At 41.0% G+C, this 23,830-nt stretch overlaps 1 protein-coding gene across 1 annotated transcript in view; it reads left to right on the forward strand.

The window, feature by feature from the left end:
- The window catches only part of LOC128652819 (phospholipase A1 member A-like), a 161,131-nt gene that overhangs the window by 74,571 nt on the left and 62,730 nt on the right, over positions 1-23,830 (forward strand). Inside the window, exon 5 of the mRNA XM_053705775.1 lies at positions 3,341-3,442. Coding sequence (XP_053561750.1) covers positions 3,341-3,442 — 102 coding nt within the window. The remainder of the gene's footprint in view (positions 1-3,340; positions 3,443-23,830) is intronic.

Consider the following 23,830-nt stretch of genomic DNA (forward strand, 5'->3'; position numbering starts at 1 on the left):
TTTTGTCTTCTAATTGCTTGTGCTGTTAGTGCACTTGTGCTGTTAGTGCACGCTTGTGCTGTTGGTGCACTCTTGTGCTGTTAGTGCACTTGTGCTGTTAGTGCACGCTTGTGCTGTTGGTGCACGGCACTTGTGCTGTTAGTGCACGCTTGTGCTGTTGGTGCACTCTTGTGCTGTTAGTGCACTCTTGTGCTGTTAGTGCACTCTTGTGCTGTTAATGCACTTTTGTGCTGTTAGTGCACTCTTGTGCTGTTAGTGCACTCTGGTGTTGTTAGTGCACTCTTGTGCTGTTAGTGCACTCATGTGCTGTTAGTGCACTTGTGCTGTTAGTGCACTCATGTGCTGTTAGTGCACTCATGTGTTGTTAGTGCACTCTTGTACTGTTAGTGCACTTGTGCTGTTAGTGCACGCTTGTGCTGTTAGTGCACTCTTGTGCTATTAATGCACTCTTGTGCTGTTAATGCACTCTTGTGCAGTTAGTGCACTTGTGCAGTTAGTGCACTCTTGCTGTTACTGCACTCATGCTGTTAGTGCACTCTTGTGCTGTTAGTGCACTCTTGTGCTGTTAATGCACTCTTGTGCAGTTAGTGCACTTGTGCAGTTAGTGCACTCTTGCTGTTACTGCACTCATGCTGTTAGTGCACTCTTGTGCTGTTAGTGCACTCTAATGCTGTTAGTGCTCTTTGTGCTGTTAGTGCACTCTTGTGCTTTTAGTGCACTCTGGTGTTGTTAGTGCACTCTTGTGCTGTTAGTGCACTCATGCTGTTAGTGCACTCTTGTGCTGTTAGTGCACTCTTGTGCTGTTAGTGTACTCATGTGCTGTTAGTGCACTCTTGTGCTGTTAGTGCACTCTGGTATTGTTAGTGCACTCTTGTGCTGTTAGTGCACTCATGCTGTTAGTGCACTCTGGTGCTGTCAGTGCACTCTGGTGCTGTCAGTGCACTCTGGTGTTGTTAGTGCACTCTTGTGCTGTTACTGCACCCATGCTGTTAGTGCACTCTTGTGCTGTTAGTGCACTCTGGTGTTGTTAGTGCACTCTTGTGCTGTTAGTGCACTCATGCTGTTAGTGCACTCTTGTGCTGTTAGTGCACTCATGTGCTGTTAGTGCACTCTTGTGCTGTTAGTGCACTCATAATGTTAGTGCACTCATGATGTTAGTGCACTCTTGTGCTGTTACTGCACTCTTGTGCTGTTGGTGCACTCTTGTGCTGTTAGTGCACTCTTGTGCTGTTAGTGCACTTGTGCTGTTACTGCACATTTGTGCTGTTAGTGCACTTGTGCTGTTACTGCACTCTTGTGCTGTTAGTGCACTCTTGTGCTGTTAGTGCACTCTTGTGTTGTTACTGCACTCTTGTGCTGTTACTGCACTCTTGTGCTGTTAGTGCACTTGTGCTGTTAGTGCACTCTTGTGCTGTTAATGCACTTGTGCTGTTAGTGCACTCTTGTGCTGTTAATGCACTTGTGCTGTTAGTGCACTCTTGTGCTTTTAGTGCAGTAGTGCTGTTAGTTCACTCTTGTGCTGTTAGTGCACTCTTGTGCTGTTAATGCACTCTTGTGCTGTTAATGCACTCTTGTGCTGTAGAGCCACTCTTGTGCTGTTAGTGCACTCTTGTGCTGTTAATGCACTCTTGTGCTGTTAATGCACTCTTGTGCTGTTAGTGCACTCTTGTGCTGTTAGTGCAGTTGTGCTGTTAGTGCACTCTTGTGCTGTCAGTGCACTCTTGTGCTGTTAGTGCACTCTTGTGCTGTTAATGCACTCTTGTGCTGTTAGTGCACTCTTGTGCTGTTAGTGCACTCTTGTGCTGTTAGTGCAGTTGTGCTGTTAGTGCACTCTTGTGCTGTTAGTGCACTCTTGTGCTGTTAATGCACTCTTGTGCTGTTAGTGCACTCTTGTGCTGTTAGTGCAGTTGTGCTGTTAATGCACTCTTGTGCTGTTAGTGCACTCTTGTGCTGTTAGTGCACTCTTGTGCTGTTAGTGCACTCTTGTGCTGTTAGTGCAGTTGTGCTGTTAGTGCACTCTTGTGCTGTTAGTGCACTCTTGTGCTGTTAGTGCAGTTGTGCTGTTAGTGCACTCTTGTGCTGTTAGTGCACTCTTGTGCTGTTAGTGCACTCTTGTGCTGTTAGTGCACTTCTCAAGAAAAGGCCTCTGACTGAGACCAGCTGACTGGTACAACATGGCTCACATCTGACCTACATACAGTTTAAGTAAATGTCATTCCCAGGGTGCATCGGTTCTTCATGTTTATTTCACCAACATGTCTATTTATGATTCCTGTTTTTTTATGCATCACATTAGTCCCAGCTGTATATAATATTTTAATTTAAAAAATCCTATTAATATATCATATATATAATTAAAGGGACAGTGAACCCAAATTTTTTTTCTTTCATGATTCAGATAGAGCAGCAATTTTAAGCAACTTTCTAATTTACTCCTATTATAATTTTTTCTTCATTCTCTTGGTATCTTTATTTAAATAGCAAGAATGTAAGTTTAGAAGCCGTCCTATTTTTGGTGAACAACCCGGGTTGTCCTTGCTGGTTGGACAGCACCAATAAACAAGTGCTGCCCAGGGTCCTAAACCAAAAATTGGATGGCTCCTTAGCTTTGATGCCTTCTTTTTCAAATAAAGATAGCAAGAGAACGAATAAAAATTGATGAAAAGGAGTAAATTAGAAAGTTGCTTAAAATTGCATGCTCTAGTATCCCTTTAAAATGTCTCCATCCAAAATCTACCCGTCAAAGTTTTGTTCCAAATGATAGAATTAAAAGAGTGGCGCCCTCTATCAACCACATTTAAGACAAATTTTAAGTAGGTCAAAATATTTCCTCTACATTGCATCACAACTGTATCTTAAAGGGGCAGTATACACCAATTTTCATTTATCTGCATGTAATAGACACTACTATAAAGAAGAATATGCACAGATACTGATATAAAAATCCAGTATAAAACCTTTTAAAAAGTTATGTAGAAGTTCCTGTTGATGAGATTAGGCTGGGACACCCAGTGAAAGGGGCTGATAAAGCATGAAGTGCAGACACTCGCCCTCCCCTGCAGATTAAAATACAAATTACTTAAACAGGAGCCACAGGAATCTGTAGACATCAGTATACATCTAAAATATATGGCTTGGTTAGGAGTCTTAAAATCAGCACAATGTTATTAAAAAAACAAGGATAACTATACATTATTACAAAAACACTCCGAGATGGGCTATATAAATGGATCATCTACAAAACATTTATGCAAAGAAAAATCAAGTGTACAATGTCCCTTTTATCACACAACTTTATATTTCCACCATAATCTGGTCTCCATGTGTTTTTTTACTTCAGGGCTGGATCCTGCAGGACTGAAGTTTACAGAAGCTAGCCCAGAGGAACGGCTGGACCCAGGAGATGCGGTGTTTGTGGAGGTCCTACACACCGATACAAACAGTAATATTATAGTCCTAATGCTTTTGCTAACTTAAATGCATTATAATTATAAGTAGAAGAAACCAGCTCTCTCTGGAATGTAGGTAATATTTTGGGTTATTACCTTCGTCCTCTGACCTAAAGTAAAAATATTTAAAACATAAACCCCACCCTAGAAGAATTTTATCTGCCAAGAATGTTGCCATGTATGTAGTTTTGTTTATTATTTTTTTATGCTTGCTTCATAACCATCTTAGCACTGTTTGTGTGTGTGGGGTGGGGGCTTATTTTTTAAATTATTTGCACTAAATTTCAGAGAATGCTGGTTTGTTCTTCTTATTTTCTTGTAATTATGATCATGGCACTATGGTAGTTGCAAGATTCTTTAACATAAACGTGCTGATGCCACTGGAGTACAGAGATGGAATCTGAAGAGTAAGAAATGTGGCCCTTGCCCCTTACTTTAACATTTAGTGCACCAGTAAATGACTGATAAACTGTATAGAAATATATATATAAATACAAAAGATATAAGATGGCGCTATAAACAGCTCATATCCATGAGCTGTAGGTAATTAGATTGGATTTAAAAGGATTTTGGCCTTATGATAGCCTTATAAGTGCTACTTATCACTAACAAGGAATAAACCCCATATATGATATGCTAGAATAGATGTATAGGTGGCATATATGCTATTATTGTTTAAGACACGTATACACAACCATACAATACCGATACAACAACAAAAGGTTAAAGTCAAAGAGAAATAAAAATGTATGTATATATGTGTATATATAAAAAAATTGTGAATATAAAAATTAAAATGAAATATAATGAAAGTCCTTTTCAAAACACTCTTAAAAGAGTTCTTAGTCCCAATGAATAATAAAACTTCCAACAGAAGGTACTGCTGCACCCAATCAGATGTGCACTTACTTTCAAAAACCTCAATCAGTATGAGGTAAGTAGATGGTGTATAATCGATCGCCTCCCAGAGTATGGATTCAGCAGTTTGTGTATTGCACACACTCCTCAGGTTTTGCTGTCTTTTGTATTAGAAACTTCCAAACACCTCCAAGCGCTCTCCAATGGTGACACCCTCAGTATTCCAGTCATTGGTAGCGGCAACAAACTCTTCTCTGATCCTCTACTTGGAGCTGCCGCATCTGTTCGAGCGTCGCTTATCGAGCGTACACGTGATCCGCTCACCCAATCAGGAAACAGGTCCGGCTCATACGGCTCCAATCAGCTGTAGTCTTCCTCTGATCTCAATACACGGGCTCTCAGCTGTCAAAGCTAGCTGGTGCTAGTGAGCGGTGTAAACCGACTGCCTTTGGAGATCCTGGAATTCTGAGCACTAGAGTCAGCACTGCCAGCAAAGTACAAACCCAGAGTTGGAAAGCAGTTCAGTGATGCAGATAGGATATAGTTCCAAATCAGGGACACCAAAGCCAAAAATGCCAAATGGGTACAGTTACTGGATACCAATACAGGTCAGAGGCACAGGCAAAGTACAGGCCTGAGTCACAATTACTGTGGTAAATAGTTTAGCTGAAGTATAATCCAGCTCAGGAAAGCTATGGTAATAGCCAGGGGATAAGTTAAGTCAGAAATGTGCAGAGGATTAAATGGAAGAAGAAATGATAATCCAAGGAACTGATAAAGGTGAAATTCAGAAAAAAAGCTGAAGTCCAAAAGCCAGGAGGTCACGGATCAGACAGCTCTCACAGGAAACGCATCCAATGTCAGAGCCATTGCTCTGCACATTTCTGACTTAACTTATCCCCTGGCATTTACCATAGCTTTCCGTATTCAGCATTGCACCAACAGCTCACAAGAGCTGCTGGTGCAATGCGGCCCCCTGCAGACTCGCGGGCAATGGGCCGCGAGCAGGGAGGTGTCAATCAACCCGATCGTACTCGATCGAGTTGAATTGTGGTGGTTCCTGTCCGCCTGCTCAAAGCAGGTGGACAGGGTTATTGAGCAGCCGTCTTTAGACCGCTGCTTCATAACTGCTGTTTCTGGCGAATCTGAAGACTCGCCATAAGCACGGGCCCACAAACTCCATACGGAGCTTGATAAATGTGCCTCAATGTGTACAGTGTAAAGAACTGCAGGCATACTCTCGCTGACTTTATATCACATTCCTTTCCCTTTAAATTGTCATAGGATACGCTGCTCATGGATTCTCCGATGGTTTTAACATTTAAAGTAATTTTATTTGTATTATTATATTTTATTTATATAGCACCAACATATTCTGCAGCGCTGTACAATGGTACAATTTGTTGAAATAAAACAATGATACAAGACTTGAAAGAGATGAGATAACATTTAACAAACACATATAGGAGGACACCATTGCTTTCCCCTTGAACCCCTTAGATTGTAAGCCTATGGGCCCAGCTGTTTACAGATCGGTTCATAAGAGCCGACTACAACAGTGAAACTCTTGGCAGGGCCCTCTACCCACTTGACCCCTACAAAAGCTATCCTGTACACCGACTATGTTTACAGTGCTACGGAATCTGTTGGCGCTCTACAAATACCTAATAATAATAATAATAATAACAATAGGAGGAGTTGAGGGTCCTATTTCTGTGGGAACTTACAATCTAGGATAGGAGGGTGAGAAACATTAGGTTAGAATGATGTTAATACAGAGTTAGATGAGGGCAATTAGTAAGTGGAATTCATTTGTTACTGTGTTGGGTGGTAGGCTTCCTTGAACAAAAATATCTTTAGAAGCGTTTAAAAGAAACCAGATTAGGGGAAAGTATGACAGCACAAGGGAGAGTGTTCCAGAGGGTGGGTGCTGCCCAAGAGAAGTCCTGCAATCTAGCATGGGAAGAGGTGATAATTGAAGATGCAAGGAGCAGATCATTGTTGGATCTGAATGGGTGGGCTGATGATTAGTGAGGACAGGTAGTGGGGAGCGGTGTTGGTGAGGGCTTTGTAGGTCAAAGAAAGAATTTTGAATTTAATATTAATGCCATCCACGGTGATAGAAAAGACAGAAATTAGAGTGGAGCTAGAGGGGGGATTAGAAAGGAGCTCAGTCTTGGAAGTTTTAATATTTAGGTGATGAAATGCAATCCAGGAAGAAATGCCAGATAAGCAGAAAAAGGTAAGAGGGAGAGAGAGCAGGGGTGGAGAGGTAGATCTGGGTGTCATCAGCATAGAGGTGATATTTGAAGCCATAGTTGTTGATAAGTTTACCCAGTGAAGAAGTTTACATGGAGAAGAATAGAGGACCCAAGACAGAGTCTTGAGGTACTCCAACAGACATAGGTATTGAAGAGGAGGAGTCACCAGCAAATTACACAGAAAAGGACCTGTTAGAAAGATAAGAGTGGGTCAAAGAGAGTGCCATGTCACAAAGACCAAGAAAGCTGAGGGTCTGTAGGAGGAGGGGGAGGTTGACTGTGTCGAAGGCAGGTGAGAGGTCAAGAAATGTAGTTGCCGTTTCTTTTTGCAGAAAGAAGATCTTTAGTAACCTTGGTGAGGGCAGTCTCAGTTAAGTGTTGGGGGCGGAAGCCAGATTGCAGGAGGTCAATCAAGGAGTTGGAGGACAGGAAGAGGATTAGGCAGTCGTAAACTAGTTTTTCCAGGAGTTTTGATGTTAGTGGAAGCAATGATATGGGGCAATAGTTTGCAGGATAATTAGGATTAAAGGAGGGTTTTTAGAGTATGGGAGTAACCTTTGCATGTATGAAAGAAGATAGGAATGAACTGGTTGAAAGGTATAGTTTGATGATGTGAGTAAGAGCAAGAGTGAGGGTAGAAGACACAGAAGGTATTAGCTGGGAAGGGATAGGGTTGAGAGCACAGGTAGTGAGGCATGTGGAAGATGGTAAGGAACAAACGTAATTCTCAGTGGCTGGAGGGAAGATGCAGAGAGTGACAGAGGGGGTGACTGAGGGTGTAGTTGGAAGATTGCAAGCTAGTGTTGGGATGGTGCTTTGGATAGTATGTGTTTTGTTTTAAAAAGTAGTCTGCCAGTTGTAAAGCACTAAAGACTGATGAAGGGGGTGGTGCAGGTGGGGAGAGAAGATAGTTGAAAGTAGAGAAGTGTCATTTAGGGTTTTGGTGGTCTGAAAATGAAAAGGGGCGACAGGTGAAGTCAGATATAGAGCAGAGATAAGAAAATACCAGGTCAATGGAGTATCCATCACGGTGCGTAGGAAAAAGGGTGGACTATGAGAGATCGAAGGAGGATGAAAGTGAAAGTTTAGAGGCAGCAGGGGCAGATGGGTTATCAATGGGGATATTGAAATCCCCGCGTATTTACGGGGGTATATTTATAGAGAAAAAGAAAGGAAGCCAGGTGGCAAAGTTGTCAAGGAGTTGGGAGGTTGGTCCAGGACAGAGATACACTAGATGACTGCCACTCTGAGAGAGAGGGGGGGAGAACATGTGAATGCAGTGGACTTCAAAGGAAGAGAAGGAAAGTGATGGGAGCGGGGGCAGGTACTGATAGGTGCAGGAGGGGGTGAGCAGGATCCCAACACTGCCACCATGTATCTCACCTGGCCTAAGGTTATGGCTAAAGTGGAGACCGCCATGCGTGAAAGCAGCAATGGAATTGGTGTCAGAAGAAGATAGCTAGATTTCGATAATTGCTAAAAAGGTTGAAAGCTTTATAAACAAACAGGTCATGAACGGTTGTAAGCTTGTTGCAAACAGAATGAGTGTTCCAGAGAGAATATGAAAAGAAAGGGGAAAGCGTTGTGTGGTAAGGGAGATGAGATTGTTAGGATTGCGTGATTTAGATTATTTACTGTGGGAGATTGAGTGAGAGTAGGGAAGTGTGGTGATTGCTACTGGGCAAGGGTTTGGGGAGATGTCACCAGCAGAAAGCAGAAGTAAGAATGTAAATGAGAGAAGGTGAGAGTGAAACTTGTAATAGCGGATATGATTGTAGACAGAAGATGGAGAAAGGTTTCTAAAGAGACATAGAAGTTCGTGAGAGGATACCATAAGGGAAGAGAGAAGGAAGGGGGAGATATTGTTAACGTGGGGTTTTTAAGGGGACATGTAGTGAGCTTTAGAAGAAGGGCAGACAGAGCAGAAAGGCCATAGAGAGCAGAGTGCAGGTGTAGTTAGTGAGGATTACCTGTTAGTGGGTTGTTAGAGATGAAGAATGCAGTTTCTCCCTCAAGTTTCTAACCCCAGTTTCAAACTCAATAATGTCACTTATAGCACAGGGCCACTTATAAAACACAGGGCCCCTTATAAAACACAGGGCCACTTATAAAACACAGGGCCCCTTATAAAACACAGGGCCCCTTATAAAACACAGGGCCACTTATAAAACACAGGGCCACTTATAAAACACAGGGCCACTTATAAAACACAGGGCCCCTTATAAAACACAGGGCCACTTATAAAACCCAGGGCCACTTATAAAACCCAGGGCCCAGAAGAGCTGAGGCTCAGGAGAGTCTGTGTTCTGCTGTTTATAGCAGAAAAACTGCAAAATCCTACTTTTCAACTGTTCTTTAAAAGCATTTGCCTTGCATGGGGACCACTGAAAAGCTGCATTCTAATACATCTGAAACCACCTTTTTCGTGATTTTTGAACGGTAATTATTCAACTTCATAGTTCATACTAGAAGGAAAACCTCATGTGAACCTATTTAAAAATGTTGTTTCTTTGTTCTTTGTATGGTTTTTTTTAATTGTTAAAAGTTTTTGTGCTCAGTTCACGAGTTATTAAAAAAATAAAATACAGCCCAACTAAGGGCCAGAGTAACTGTGGTTATGGGAGTTAATAAGATGGGTATTAACACTTATCTAGAGCATATATGTTTGACACCAGGACGCTCAAGAGCTACTATTTCTAACTTATATACACAGTTTAACATTCCTTCTAAATTAAGTAAACAACTTTTTATGTTGAAGTGGGAATCTAACTTTAATTTTAACTGGTCGGCAGAACAATGGTTCTTCTTTTTCAATTTGTGCCCATTTAAAAGAAAATGTTATCAAAGTAGCTTATCGATGGTACTGTCACCCCTCAAGAATACATAATAAGGATCGTACTAACACATAGAGGCCTATTTAACAAGGGTCTATCGGACCTGATCAGGTCCAACAGACCTCGCTGAATGCGGAGAGCAATATGCTCTCCGTATTCAGCATTGCACCAGTTGCTCTTGTGAGCTGCTGGTGCAACGCCGCCCCCTGCAGATTTTCCATCAGGGGTTTGTCAATCAACCCGATCAGAGCAGGTGGACAGGGTTATGGAGCAGCGGTCTTTAGACCGCTGCTTCATAACTGCTGTATCTGGCGAGCCTGCAGGCTAGACAGAAACATGGGGCGTCAAGCTCCATACGGAGCTTGATAGATAGGCCCCTAATTGTCTACGAAGTTGTGCTGACAGAGGTACATATCCTCATATGTGGTAGGTACATATCCTCATATGTGGTAGGTACATATCCTCATATGTGATAGGTACATATCCTCATATGTGGTAGGTACATATCCTCATATGTGGTAGGTACATATCCTCATATGTGATAGGTACATATCCTCATATGTGGTAGGTACATATCCTCATATGTGGTAGGTACATATCCTCATATGTGATAGGTACATATCCTCCTATGTGATAGGTACATATCCTCATATGTGGTGGTACTGTTGTCATGTTTCTAATATATGGTCTCAAACTTCAACTCTTTTCAGCAAATTACTAGATAAGCAAATTAGTCTAACTCCTACTCAGGCACTTTTACACGAGCCACGCCCAGGCCTAAACTCTAGAATAAAAAAGCGCTATAGTTAAATTAAGTATAGCAAGATACTGGAAGACTATAATTCCAACATTTCTGATAATTGAGAGTAAGATTGATTTCTATTACCGGATGAGTAGGGCCTCAGCAGATTTATTGGACACAAAAGATCAATTCCTCTCTATTTGGGAGCCTTGGATCATGTATATTGAGAATAGGAATAGACAACAAGTTAATGATCAGAAAAGAGAAAGAGGGCGCCTCATAGTGTGAATCGGTCTGGGTAACACCGCTAGATTAATGAAATAGAGAGGCTTACCAGAGTAAGTTGCACCGTACTTGTGACCGGTGCCAAAAGACAGGCTAGCATTCTACAGTGGCTAGTACACTGGTCGCGTTCGCCGGTCAGCAGAAACTCCAAGGAACCTTGGTCCGGTATCGACTGCAAATCCTCTGAGTGGATCCCAGCTGTATTACAGAGATTACCAATTGGTGAATCAGGCGGTCGGCGAACCCGACCACTGTACTAGCCACTGTAGAGTGCTAGCCTGTCTTTTGGCACCGGTCACAAGTACGGTGCAACTTACTCTGGTAAGCCTCTCTATTTCATTAATCTAGCGGTGTTACCCAGACCGATTCACACTATGAGGCGCCCTCTTTCTCTTTTCTGATCACTTAGATTATTTCACACACCGGGAACCAGAGGAGAGGCCTCCTGACAGAAGAAATCTATGTGACACGATCCTGCTCATTTTTTGCCATTTTGGGTGATATACACTTTTTACTATTCTGCTGTATGGTTGAATTTCTTATCTGACTTTCTGACTAAACACCCATAAATCACGCAACCATGCCCGTCCCCTCAGTTCCCCCATTGGGAATTGTTTTTGTTAACAACTTAATGATGTAGACAGTTAGGTATTGTTAATGTGTTTGGGGTGGGGAGCAGCTCCTGCCTCCTCTGCTCCTGCCCAGCTTGTCTGGGTGAGTCATTTCCCACTTCCTTTTCCCCTTCCTTCAGGTCGAATCCCCCTTTTCCCAAAACAGGGGCTAAACCCTCAAGCTAGACCACTATATAATACAATGGGGATCGCATATACTAGTCACATCCAGGTTGGGCCCCCTCCTTGGAGGGGAGCTTTTTTATTTTGTCTTTGCATTTCATTTTCTTGTAATTGGTGTTCTGCTTTTATACGAGATGTCTGGAATATATAAGCATTGTCTTCAAGAGAGATAGAAGGTTTAAACTGAACAGAATGCATATTTAATGGTGATTTTTATTATATAGGACTTTCTTTGTATTTGGAAAACTCAATTAAAAAATAAAATATAGCTTAGATCAGTAAAAAATAAAATATAGCTTAGATCAGTAAAAAATAAAATATAGCTTAGATCAGTAAAAAATAAAATATAGCTTAGATCAGTAAAAAATAAAATATAGCTTAGATCAGTAAAAAATAAAAATGGACATTGGAATATGTAATTATTACAAGTAAGTGTTCAGACATTTAAAAAATGGAAATGATAAAAAGGCACAAAATGAAATGAAACTGAACTAAACACATCATGAGTTGAAATTATTGGTTAAAGGGCATTTATAGGGGCCTATCTATCAAGGTCCGAATGGAGCTTGACGCCCAGTTTCTCTGGCGAGCCTGTAGGCTCGCTAGAAACAGCAGTTATGAAGCAGCGGTCTAAAGACCGCTGCTCCATAACCCTGTCTGTCTGCTCTGAGCAGGCGGACAGACATCACCAGATTGATTGACACCTCCCTGCTGGCGGCCGATTGGCCGCGAGCCTGCAGGGGGCGGCATTGCACCAGCAGCTCTTGTGAGCTGCTGGTAAAATGCTGAATATGGAGAGCGTATTACTCTCCGCATTCAGCGAGGTCTTGCGGACCTGATCCGCACTGTCGGATCAGTTCCACAAGACCTATGATAAATAGGCCTCTTAGTCTTAAAATGACGTGCTCTAATCCATTAGAGAATTTCATTTTAAGACTATCAACCCTTCAGTACTCTTTGTTTATAACTAGTGATGCACCGAAATGAAAATTGTGGACCGAAACTAAAAATTCATGATGGCCTTGGCAGGAAACCGAAACCGAAAATGACTTTTTTTCCAAAATTATTTTAAAATAGTTTAAGGAATTCTTTAATTGCATTTTTTGTTTGACACTAGCACAGAAACAGATGTTGCTCTGCTGTGCTAGATATTTAATTTACTGTACATCCTAAGTTACCCAGCTGGTCTGTTAGTAGCACTTGCTTGTGTCTGCTAAACTATGTCAACTCCAAGAGAAGGCTGCAGGTTTATTTATTTCTTTTTTCCCCAGTGTATATCCTTGTACCCTCGCCTCTGTTTAGAATGCTGTCTTTTTTATTATTTTCATGCTAGAGAACGGACCTAAATATATCCAATTTTATGGCAAGACAGGGGGCTTCATATTTTATGTATAAATCTTTACTGACTTTTAAAACAGCAGCAAAGAAAAAAGTAACATAGAAACAAAAACAACCAATCAGCAACGAGCAGATAATATAACTATACAGGAACAGAAAATAGCTGCCTCTTTTATTTGCTGCCTTCCAGTCAGCAGGTGATGTATCTCCTATTTACATTCGGCTAGATTACGAGTTTTGGGTTACGAGTGAAAAAGCCTCATATGGCTGCTTTTTCACTACCGCTACTATTACGAGTCTTGCAGGTATAGCTGTACCTCACACTTTTGTGCCGTAACGCAACGTAACTACCGCACCTTTCACCCTTTTTCAATGGGACTTCCATAGCCCCGGTATTACGAGTTTTGCCTGGGAGGCCAAAAAGTCAAGATTCGTACCGCCATCTAAAGTCAGTAGTTATGGGTTTTACGTTACAAATCTGTAGCATAAAACTCATAACTAAAGTGTTACAAAGTAAACTACCTATTAACCCCTAAACCGAGGCCCTCTCGCATCGCAAACACTATAATACATTTATTAACCCCTAATCTGAGGCTCCGGACATTGCCGCTACTATAATAAACATATTAACCCCTAAACCGCCGCTCTCCCGCATCGTAAACACTAGTAAAATATTATTAACCCCTAATCTGCTGCCCCCAACGTCACCGCCGCCACTATACTAAAGTTGTTAACCCCTAAACACTAAGTCTAACCCTAACACACCTAACTTTAATATAATTAAAATAAATCTAAATAAAAATTACTATCATTAACTAAATAATTCCTATTTAAAACTAAATACTTACCTATAAAATAAACCTTAAGCTTGCTACAATATAATTAATAGTTACATTGTAGCTAGCTTAGGTTTTATTTTTATTTCACAGCTAAGTTTGTATTTATTTTAACTAGGTAGACTAGTTAGTAAATAGTTATTAACTATTTACTAGCTACCTAGTTAAAATAAATACAAATTTACCTGTAAAATAAAACCTAACCAGCCTCACACTAACACCTAACATTACACTAAAATTAAATACATTACATTAATTAAATACAATTAACTAAATTACAAAAAAACCCCACTAAATTACACAAAATAAAAAAGAAATTATAAAATATTTAAACTAATTACACTTAATCTAATAGCCATATCAAAATAAAAAAAGCCCCCCCAAAATAAAAAAAACCCTAGCCTAAACTAAACTGCCAATAGCCCTTAAAAGGGCCTTTGCGGGGCATTGACCCAAATAAATCAGCTCTTTTACCTGTAAAAAAAATACAAACAACCCCCCCAACAGTAAAACCCACCACCCACACAACCAAACCCCCCAAATAAAATCCTATCTAAAAAAAACTAAGCTCCCCATTGCCCTTTTAAGGGCATTTGGATGGGCATTGCCCTTAAAAGGGCATGTAGCTCTTTTTCTGTGCCCTAATCTAAAAATGAAACCCACTTAATAAACCCTTAAAAAAACCTAACACTAACACGCGAAGATCCACTTACAGTTTTTGAAGACCGGACATCCATCCTCAACGAAGCCAGGAGAAGTCCTCATCCAAGCGGGCAGAAGTCATCAATGAAGTCGGGAGAAGTCTTCATCCAAGTGGCAAGAAGTCGTCCTCCAGGCAGCAGAAGTTTTCATCCAGACGGCATCTTCTATCTTCATCCTTCCGACGCGGAGCTGCTCCATCTTCAAGACATCCGGTGCGGAGCATCCTCTTCATACGGTCTCAGCCGTACACTGAAGGCTCCTTTAAATGACGTCATCCAAGATGGCATCCCTTGAATTCGATTGGCTGATAGAATTCTATCAGCCAATCGGAATTAAAGGTGAAAAAATCCTATTGACTGATCCAATCAGCAAATAGGATTGAGCGTCAATCCTATTGACTGATCCAATCTGCAAATAGGATTGAGCTTGCATTCTATTGGCTGATTGGAACAGCCAATAGAATGCAAGCTCAATCCTATTGGCTGATTGGTGTAAATATAACTTTTCTTTCTCCATAGGAATCAATGGGGCTGCGTTACGGAGCTTTACGCTCCTTTATTGCAGGTACTTTTTTTTAGCCGGCTCTCCCCATTGATGTCTATGGGGAAATCATGCACGAGCACGTAAAACCAGCTCAAAGCAGCGCTGGTATTTGTTGTGTGTGGTATTGAGCTCAATGCTCCCATATTGCCTGCTAACGCCGGGTTTTTGCAAACCTGTAATAGCAGCGCTATTAAAGGTGAGCGGTGGAAATAACTTGCAAGTTAGCAGCAAGCTGCTCATAACGCAAAACTCGTTATCTAGGCGATTAATTCTACACTTTTTTCTTTTCTAATCTTTGATTGTTTTTCTATTACCAACTATACTTTGGTAAGCTTGTTTTTACCTTCTTAACTAAGTTTCATTTAATCTAACTACATTATGTAATAATACTACGTTGGTGTATAGTATTGGCAGCCTGTCTCTTCTAAATTGCTGCCACTGCGCTAAATACGCAGAACCGCTCCAGGAGCCTACCTTCTACATAGCCACGGGACTCATGCTTCTACACTGACATCGTCAGCAGGTCTCCTTTCCTTTCCGAGAGGGCTTTCTGTTGCTTGCGGCTGTTTGCGGCCTAACCCTGCTGATGATTTTGGTCACGTCACGTGACCTCCCTCCTGGAAGCGCCATATCAGCAGTCTTGCATCAGGCTGTGTAAAAGAACAGCAGCATGATGCGCTCGCTGCGTGTGTTGTAATAATTGTAAGAAAATTATTTAACAGGCATAATTTGGAAATATTAAGTGGTTAGGTTGCTACTATTTATATTATTATTAGTTGGAACTCTAAAATCGTACAGTTAAAATAGAAGTTGTATCTTACTCTTTTTTATAGTTTTTACTTGTGTTTTCAAGTACCCTGTATCTAGTAACAAATAATATATTTAATACAAGGGTTTTCTCACATTGGATTGCATGATGCTGCAGGTTTTTTAACCCGGTTCTGTCATACCTTATAATATATTCATTTATTTATTTTATGTTTAAAACATCTAGTATATTGAAAGTTTCTGCTTTGCAGGTGCAATATGGAGTCCTCACCAAAGAGGAAGTTATGGATTTTATTAACTTTGCAGTGCAACAAGCTTTTGCTCAGAGCAAACAACCCTCCACTTCTGCCCCTCCCCCTGAGAAACCCATTAGAGAGAAATCTCCTGAGGATTCTACCCTTTCCTCTGATTCAGAGGAAGATTTCCCTCAAACCCATAAAAGACGGTGGTGTTCCCAATCTGTTCCCCCCTCTAAAAAAGGGAAAGAACCGGCATGCAAATTGAAGGCCCTTCCCCAGGGCAAAACTAATAGGGGCATTAGAACCTCACCCCCGGAGGTAAATCAGGGTAAAAGAATCCTTACCCCTGAGGATATTAATCAGGGATGTCTGGACAGAGACTCTGAAATTTTTGATATGAGGGATCTGGATCAGAGGGTTTTTTCTCGAAACTCGTTTGGGATTCGGGTAGTCCCTCTGATGGAGAGCCCCCTATTGCACATCCTTGAGGCTCCTCTGAGAGAACCCACACAGATGAAGATGTGGATGGGGATCTTTTGGATCCCGCTGGAAACCCATAATTAATCCCAAACACATCAGACATCCTCACTCTTCTGAGTGGTCTATCCCTCCTCATCTGTCTAGGTTCCTTCAGAGACACCTTCATCAACCCTTAGATAAGGAAGAGAGAGCACTCCTCAGAGCCAAATGTCATATACCTTCTCTCCAGGCAGAGAATCTACCACCCCTGAATTTGACCCTAAGCTTGTAACCTTTCTGAGTAGGAAAGGTAAGGATCCAAGGAAGCGGCTGGAAAGATCCCTTTGTTGGGCACAGGATAAACTCCTAGACATTTCTTGCCCTTTGGCTCTAATTCTTCTTCTTGCCAAGAAGCTCATCTTTCAGGCTCCTCATTGGATCCTTCTATAATCAGAGATTGAGCTTTTAGGAACTTTTATTTACTGGGTAACACCAATGCGGCTATCTCCAGGGAAAAACGTAGAGCTGTGTTACTACGCATTGACCCCAAGTTAGCTGTTCTAGCAACTGAAGAAGCAGGCTCTCTTATTTGGAAATTCTTTCCTCACAATTATGAGGCATTATGTATCAACTTTTACCTCGATTGACAAAATCCAGGCCTTACTCAGGAAGGTTTTTCAAACCAGACGGGTTTTTACCACGGCCGGCAGATACAGAGGTTGTCTGACCAGCTGCCAAAATATCGGGCAACGCCAATTCATGGACCTCTATCAACCTCAGTACCCACCGGGATACTACAACAGAGCCATGTTCCCATTCAGAACTAGACCTCCGGGACCCAGATGAGCGGCCTCAAAAATCCCTCCAGCCCTTCCTAACCCCAACACAGGTCAGTCTCCATCCTTCTTCCCATTTGTTGTTTGCGGGCAGACTCACCCATTTTTTCCAAAATTGGTGGTCTCTTTCTGCAGACCCATGGCTTCTCCAAACCGTTCAGGGGTTCATCATAGAATTCATTTGCCCCCCCCCCCTCCAATCCCACCCTCCCAATCCCTTATGCCTGTCTGTGGAAGGGAAGAACCTTATCAAAGAAGAGTTCTTGTCTCTCCTCTCAAAATGAGCTATAGAGTTTGTTTCCCAGGACTCCCCTTCAGGTTTCCTGAGCAATCTCTTTCTTGTTCCAAAAAAGTCAGGTTTCCGACCTTTCATCAACTTGAGGGACCTCAACTTTTTTGTGGTATACTGCCACTTCAAAATGGAGGGCATCCATATGTTGAGAGACCTCCTCCATCTGAATGATTGGATGGTCCGTCTGGACCTGAAGGATGCTTATTTAACCATGCCAGTGTCTCCTCTCTGTCGAAAGTATCTTCAGTTCAGATGAGCAGTCCAACTTTGGCAGTTCACCTGTCTCCCTTTCGGACCCAGCTCCGGCCCCTGGTGCTTTACAAAGCTTCTCAAACCAGTGTTGACTTGTCTCTGGGCTCGTGGATTTCGTCTAGTGGTTTACCTGGACGATATCCTTCTGATGGCACAAGACAAGGACCTGTTGCTCTCGCAACTTCGAGACATGTCCTCTCTCCTCTCCTCACTGGGCTTTGTGGAGTTTCTGGGTTTCTCCATAGATGCTACTCTAGGCCATCTTCTCCTCCCTCAAGAGAAGATAGAGCGTATCAAAGCAGAAATTCAATTGGCACTAGGGGCCACCTCCATCTCCATCCGCCATTTGGCGAGGATCATTGGACTCCTATCCTCTTCTATCCAGGCCATTTTTCTGGCTCCCCTCCACTACAGCTCCATGCAGCGGCTGAAGATTCAATGTTTTCGGGAGTTCCGTTCCTATCAACAGCAGATTTTTCTGACGAACGAAGTTCAATCGGAGATGTCTTGGTGGTTGCAACACATTTTTGGATCTTCCCCAGATTTCGTTCTTTCCTCCGATGCAAGCCATTTGGGCTGGGGTGCCTCTTTTGGGACATCCTCCACTGGCGGCCCCTGGACATCAGAGGAATCCAACCTTTGCATAAATTGCTTGGAATTATTGACTGGCTCCTTTGCCATTTGCAGTTTTTAAAAAAACATTACTGATTGCTGCATTCTGTTACGAATGGACAATTTTTCAGCCGTCCATTATATCAATCGACTGGGTGGGACTCGGTCGACAGCTTTGTCAGATCTAACATCCCATTTCTATCGGTTTTGTTTGGAGCGCAGGATTTCTGTCCACGCCCAATATATTCCGGATGTTTCCAACCTCTCAGTAGACTGGTTTTCTCACCATTGAAGGGATTCCAGTGACTGAATGCTGAACCGTCAAGTTTTTCTAGAGATCTGTTGCATCTTTGGCCCCCTTTTAGTGGACCTTTTCGTATCTCGGACCAACCACCAGTTACCGAGATTTTACAGTTGGCTTCCAGACTCAGACAGCAAAGTAGTGGATGCTTTTCTGCAAATTTGGCCTCCCCACAGGGCTTATGCCTTCCCTCTCTTCGCTCTTCTGGCGAGGACTATCTTGAGTGTGCAACGCTTCCAATGTCTCCTGACGTTGATCACTCTTTGGGGGCCAGCTCAACCTTGGTTTGCTCCTCTTCTGGAGATGTGTTCAGCCCCTCCTCGCCTGCTTCCCAATCTTCCCAAGCTCCTTGTGGATGCCCAGAGTCACCCGCACCTTCTCTTGATTCAGGGCCACCTGAACCTTCTGGCTTGGCAGATTTCATGGCCTCCTAGTCCTCCGAGGGCATTTCGCGAGAGGCTTCCCACCTTTTGCGTGAATCCTGGGCCCCAGGTACGAGAAAATCTTATGCTTTAGCCTGGGCAGTCTGGGTTCGTTGGTGCATGGGAAGGGATGTTGATCCCTTTTCTTCCTCTCCTCCCATGATTGTAAACTTTCTTACCAAATGTTTTTCACAAGGAAAGACTTACCGCACTATCAATCTTTTTCGTTCGGCCATTTCGGTGGGACATCTTCGCTTTGATGGTGTGCCTGCGGGTAGACATCCTTCAGTCTGCCGTCTTCTTAAGGCCATTCAACTTAAGAATCCCCCCCAACATCGTTATTCGAGCCGTTGGGATGTGAATATGGTTCACTCTTTCCTTAGAGATTGGCCCAATAACTCTTATCTTTCCCATAAGTAACCATGGTAAGCATCTGCTATGTTAACCATGTTACTTTGCTTGGTTTCTTTTCGTCGGGTCTCTGACATTAGGGCCCTAGATGTTCATTCCATCTCGTTTTCCCCTGAGGGAATTTCTTTTTCCATTTCTTGCAGGACTAAGTAATCTTCAAAATCTTTCTTTTACCCTTATTTTCCAGCAGGTCCCCAAATTTGTGTTGCTCTTTGCTTCAAAGCCTACTTGTTCATGACTGAAAGCCTTCGTGGATCCATGTCCGGTCCTCTCCTGATTTCTTTTGTTCCTCCTCACGCCCTCTCTCTTCCCCTACCTTGGCGAGATGGGTTTGATGGCTCATATCAGAGGTGGGAGTCTTTCCCTCGTTTGGGGCCCACTCTGTCAGAGGGGCTGCAGCCTCCAGGGCTTCTCTGTCAGGTAGCAATCTTCAGGATTTATTGACAGCGGAAGATTGGTCTTCTGCCTCTACGTTTTCTCAGTTCTATTTCAAGCCTGTTTCTCACACATTCCAGTCTGTCCTTTGTGGGTGTTTAAAATGCATAAAATATGAAGCCTCCTGTCTTGCCATAAAATTCAGATTATTATAACCTTGGTTACTAAATAATCTAGATTTTATTAAAGACAGGAGGCGAATATTTTCCCTCATCTTTCCATCCCATTAAAAAAAAAGTTTTGATGTGGTTTATGTTTGTTATCGTAACCTTTATTTTTCTCAGGTTGTTTTTTATTGGTAGCAGTGTTACCGTTCTCTCTTTGTTTTATTTTCAGTGCAAAAGACCTTCTCCCTTCCGCATTGGCACAGACATCAGGCAGATCTGGGTTGGATCCTTTGCGTCCGTTTTCTTGTTAAAGTGTTGAGGACTGTCCTTAGCGGAAGCTATTTCCTGTTCCTGTATAGATATATTATCTACTCGTTGCTGCTGTTTTGGAAGTCAGTAAAGATTTCTGCATAAAATATTCGCCCCCTGCCTTTAATAAAATCTAGATTATTTAGTCATCAAGGTTATAATAATCTGAATTGTTCTTTGTTGATCATTATGTGACTCGAGTCATTACGTTTGTCATCTAATAATTATCGGCATAATCGCTAAGAGCTACAGTCAAGCTCGTCTTCTACACATAACTGGTACTGGATATAACACGCATGTGTGTGATTTTTAATGATTGCTATACTGCTTCCCGCTACACCAGGGCACTTGGGAATCACGCAACTTTTTTTCTGATTGGGATGAGAAGGGTGGACTTCTGGGCTTAGAGAAACAGCCCTTTTTGCTTGGTTTTACAATAGCCATGGCATTCCCTAAGTTTCATACAAAATATATGGCATTTCTCGTCCATGGTTTTTATTATGTGACACTTCATTTATTTTTATAAAAATCTGTCATGCTTCTTAAGCAATATAATACCACTCATTTATTTACAAATGGTAAATTTACCCCAAAGCGATATTAGCCCATCCATACCAGTGACACAGCTGAAACGTATTTGTTTTATTGTGGGAACTACAGGATATAAACAGCACTTCTTATCTCACGCAATGTATATTAGATATGGATCAATTAGTAGTGGAAAAGAAGCCCAGAATTGAGAAGTTGGACCAATTAGCTCACTGATTAGCCAATCACAGAGGCTACAGGTAACAGTACCCAATGGGTCAGTAACTCCGCTCCTGAATGGCTAAAACAGAACCAATTAAATTAATATAAGCCAGCAGTAGTGGACTTACTGAAAAGAGGGCCCTGGTGCAAGATTTTCTTTTTGCCCCCCCCATCCTCCATAGGTAAATAGGTAACTCGGTAGAAAGCAATAGTAATAATATACATGCTGCATGGAATTGTCTGTTCTATACCATTTGTAATTTGTGTGTTTTTACTTATTCATATACACAACTGTTGGAATTGTCTGTTCTATACCATTTGTAATTTGTGTGTTTTTACTTATTCATATACACGACTATTGGAATTGTCTGTTCTATACCATTTGTAATTTGTGTGTTTTTACTTATTCATATACACAACTGTTGGAATTGTCTGTTCTATACCATATGTAATTTGTGCATTTTTACTTATTCATATACACGACTGTTGGAATTGTCTGTTCTATACCATATGTAATTTGTGCATTTTTACTTATTCATATACACAACTGTTGGAATTGTCTGTTCTATACCATTTGTAATTTGTGTGTTTTTACTTATTCATATACACCGTTTTTGGAATTTTCTGTTCTATACTACAGGTAGCCCTCAGTTTACGCCAGGGTTAGGTTCCAGAAGGAATGGTTGTAAATCGAAACCGTTGTTAATTGAAACCCATTTTATAATATAAGTCAATGGGAAGTGAGGGAGTTCGATTCCAGGCCCCTCTCAAAATTGTCATAAGTAACACCTAATACATTATTTTTAAAGCTTTGAAATGAAGACTTTAAATGCTAATGTAAATGCTAAACAGCATTATAAACCTAATTAAATAATCACACAATAGACTATATCATCAAACTAAGTTTAGTGAAGAAAAACATTTGCTAATAATCACACGACTATATCATCAAACTAAGTTTAATGAACAAAAACATTTTTTTACTTGCATTTTTCTGCAAACAGTTATCTGCATTGTTAGCATGTTAGATAATATTGGGTCTGCACCTATTCTATGCATTTCAATCTTGACTTATTAAGCAGTTAGGCACCCTCACCTCAAGAAGCTGGACAGGAGGATAATAGGGAAGTGGCTGTTAGATCTTGCTGCTTTGAAAGCTGCTCGATAGCTAATGTCTGTTCTGTGCACACAGATTAATTTCAGACCTGCTAAGCTTGCATAACTGTGCTGCAACACAAGCGGACAGCTCCAACTACTGGATATTTTAATTAGTGCACTGCTTTTCAATGCTTTTCAATAGCAGTCACATGACTGAAAAAAAGGTTGTTATTCTGAAGCGGCGCAAATTGAACCGGCGTAAACCAAGGGCCACCTGTATATGTAATTTGTGCGTTTTTACTTATTCATATACACGACTGTTGGAATGGTCTGTTCTATACCATTTGTAAATTGTGCATTTTTACTTATTCATATACACCATTGTTGGAATGGTCTGTTCTATACCATATGTAATTTGTCAATTTTTACTTATTCATATACACCACTGTTGGAATGGTCTGTTCTATACTATATGTAATTTGTGCGTTTTTACTTATTCATATACACCACGTTTGGAATGGTCTGTTCTATACCATTTGTAATTTGTGCGTTTTTACTTATTCATATACACCGCTGTTGAAATGGTTTGTTCTATACCATATGTAATTTGTGCGTTTTTACTTATTCATATACACCACTGTTGGAATGGTTTGTTCTATATTATATGTAATTTGTGTGTTTTTACTTATCCATATACACCACTGTTGGAACGGTTTGTTCTATACCATATATAATTTGTGCATTTTTACTTATTCATATAAACCACTTTTGGAATGGTCTGTTTTACACCATATGTAATTTGTGTGTTTTTACTTATTCATATACACCACTGTTGGAATGGTCTGTTCTATACTATATGTAATTTGTGTGTTGTTACTTATTCATATACACCACTTTTGGAATGGTCCGTTCTAAACCATATGTAATTTGTGTGTTGTTACTTATTCATATACACCACTTTTGGAATGGTCTGTTCTACACCATATGTAATTTGTGCGTTTTTACTTATTCATATACACCACTGTTGGAATGGTCTGTTCTACACCATATGTAATTTGTGCGTTTTTACTTATTCATATACACCACTGTTGGAATGGTCTGTTCTATACTATATGTAATTTGTGTGTTTTCACTTATTCATATACACCACTGTTGGAATGGTCTGTTCTATACCATATGTAATTTGTGTGTTGTTACTTATTCATATACACCACTTTTGGAATGGTCTGTTCTATACCATATGTAATTTGTGTGTTGTTACTTATTCATATACACCACTTTTGGAATGGTCCGTTCTAAACCATATGTAATTTGTGTGTTGTTACTTATTCATATACACCACTTTTGGAATGGTCTGTTCTATACCATATGTAATTTGTGCGTTTTTACTAATTCAGATGCGCCACTGTTGGAATGGTCCGTTCTATACCATTTGTAATTTGTGCATTTTTACTTATTCATATACACCACTGTTGGAATGGTCTGTTCTATGTAATTTGTGTGTTGTTACTTATTCATATACACCACTTTTGGAATGGTCTGTTCTATAATATATGTAATTTGTGCATTTTTACTAATTCATATACACCACTGTTGGAATGGTCTGTTCTATACCATATGTAATTTGTGCGATTTTACTTATTCATATACACTACTGTTGGAATGGTCTGTTCTACACCATATGTAATTTGTGCATTTTTACTAATTCAGATGCACCACTGTTGGAATGGTCCATTCTATACCATTTGTAATTTGTCCGTTTTTACTTATTCAGATACACTACTGTTGAAATGGTCTATTCTATACCATTTGTAATTTGTGCGTTTTTACTAATTCAGATGCGCCACTGTTGGAATGGTCCGTTCTATACCATTTTTAATTTGTGCGTTTTTACTTA

Source organism: Bombina bombina, chromosome 3, assembly GCF_027579735.1.
Source record: "Bombina bombina isolate aBomBom1 chromosome 3, aBomBom1.pri, whole genome shotgun sequence".
NCBI lineage: Eukaryota > Metazoa > Chordata > Amphibia > Anura > Bombinatoridae > Bombina > Bombina bombina.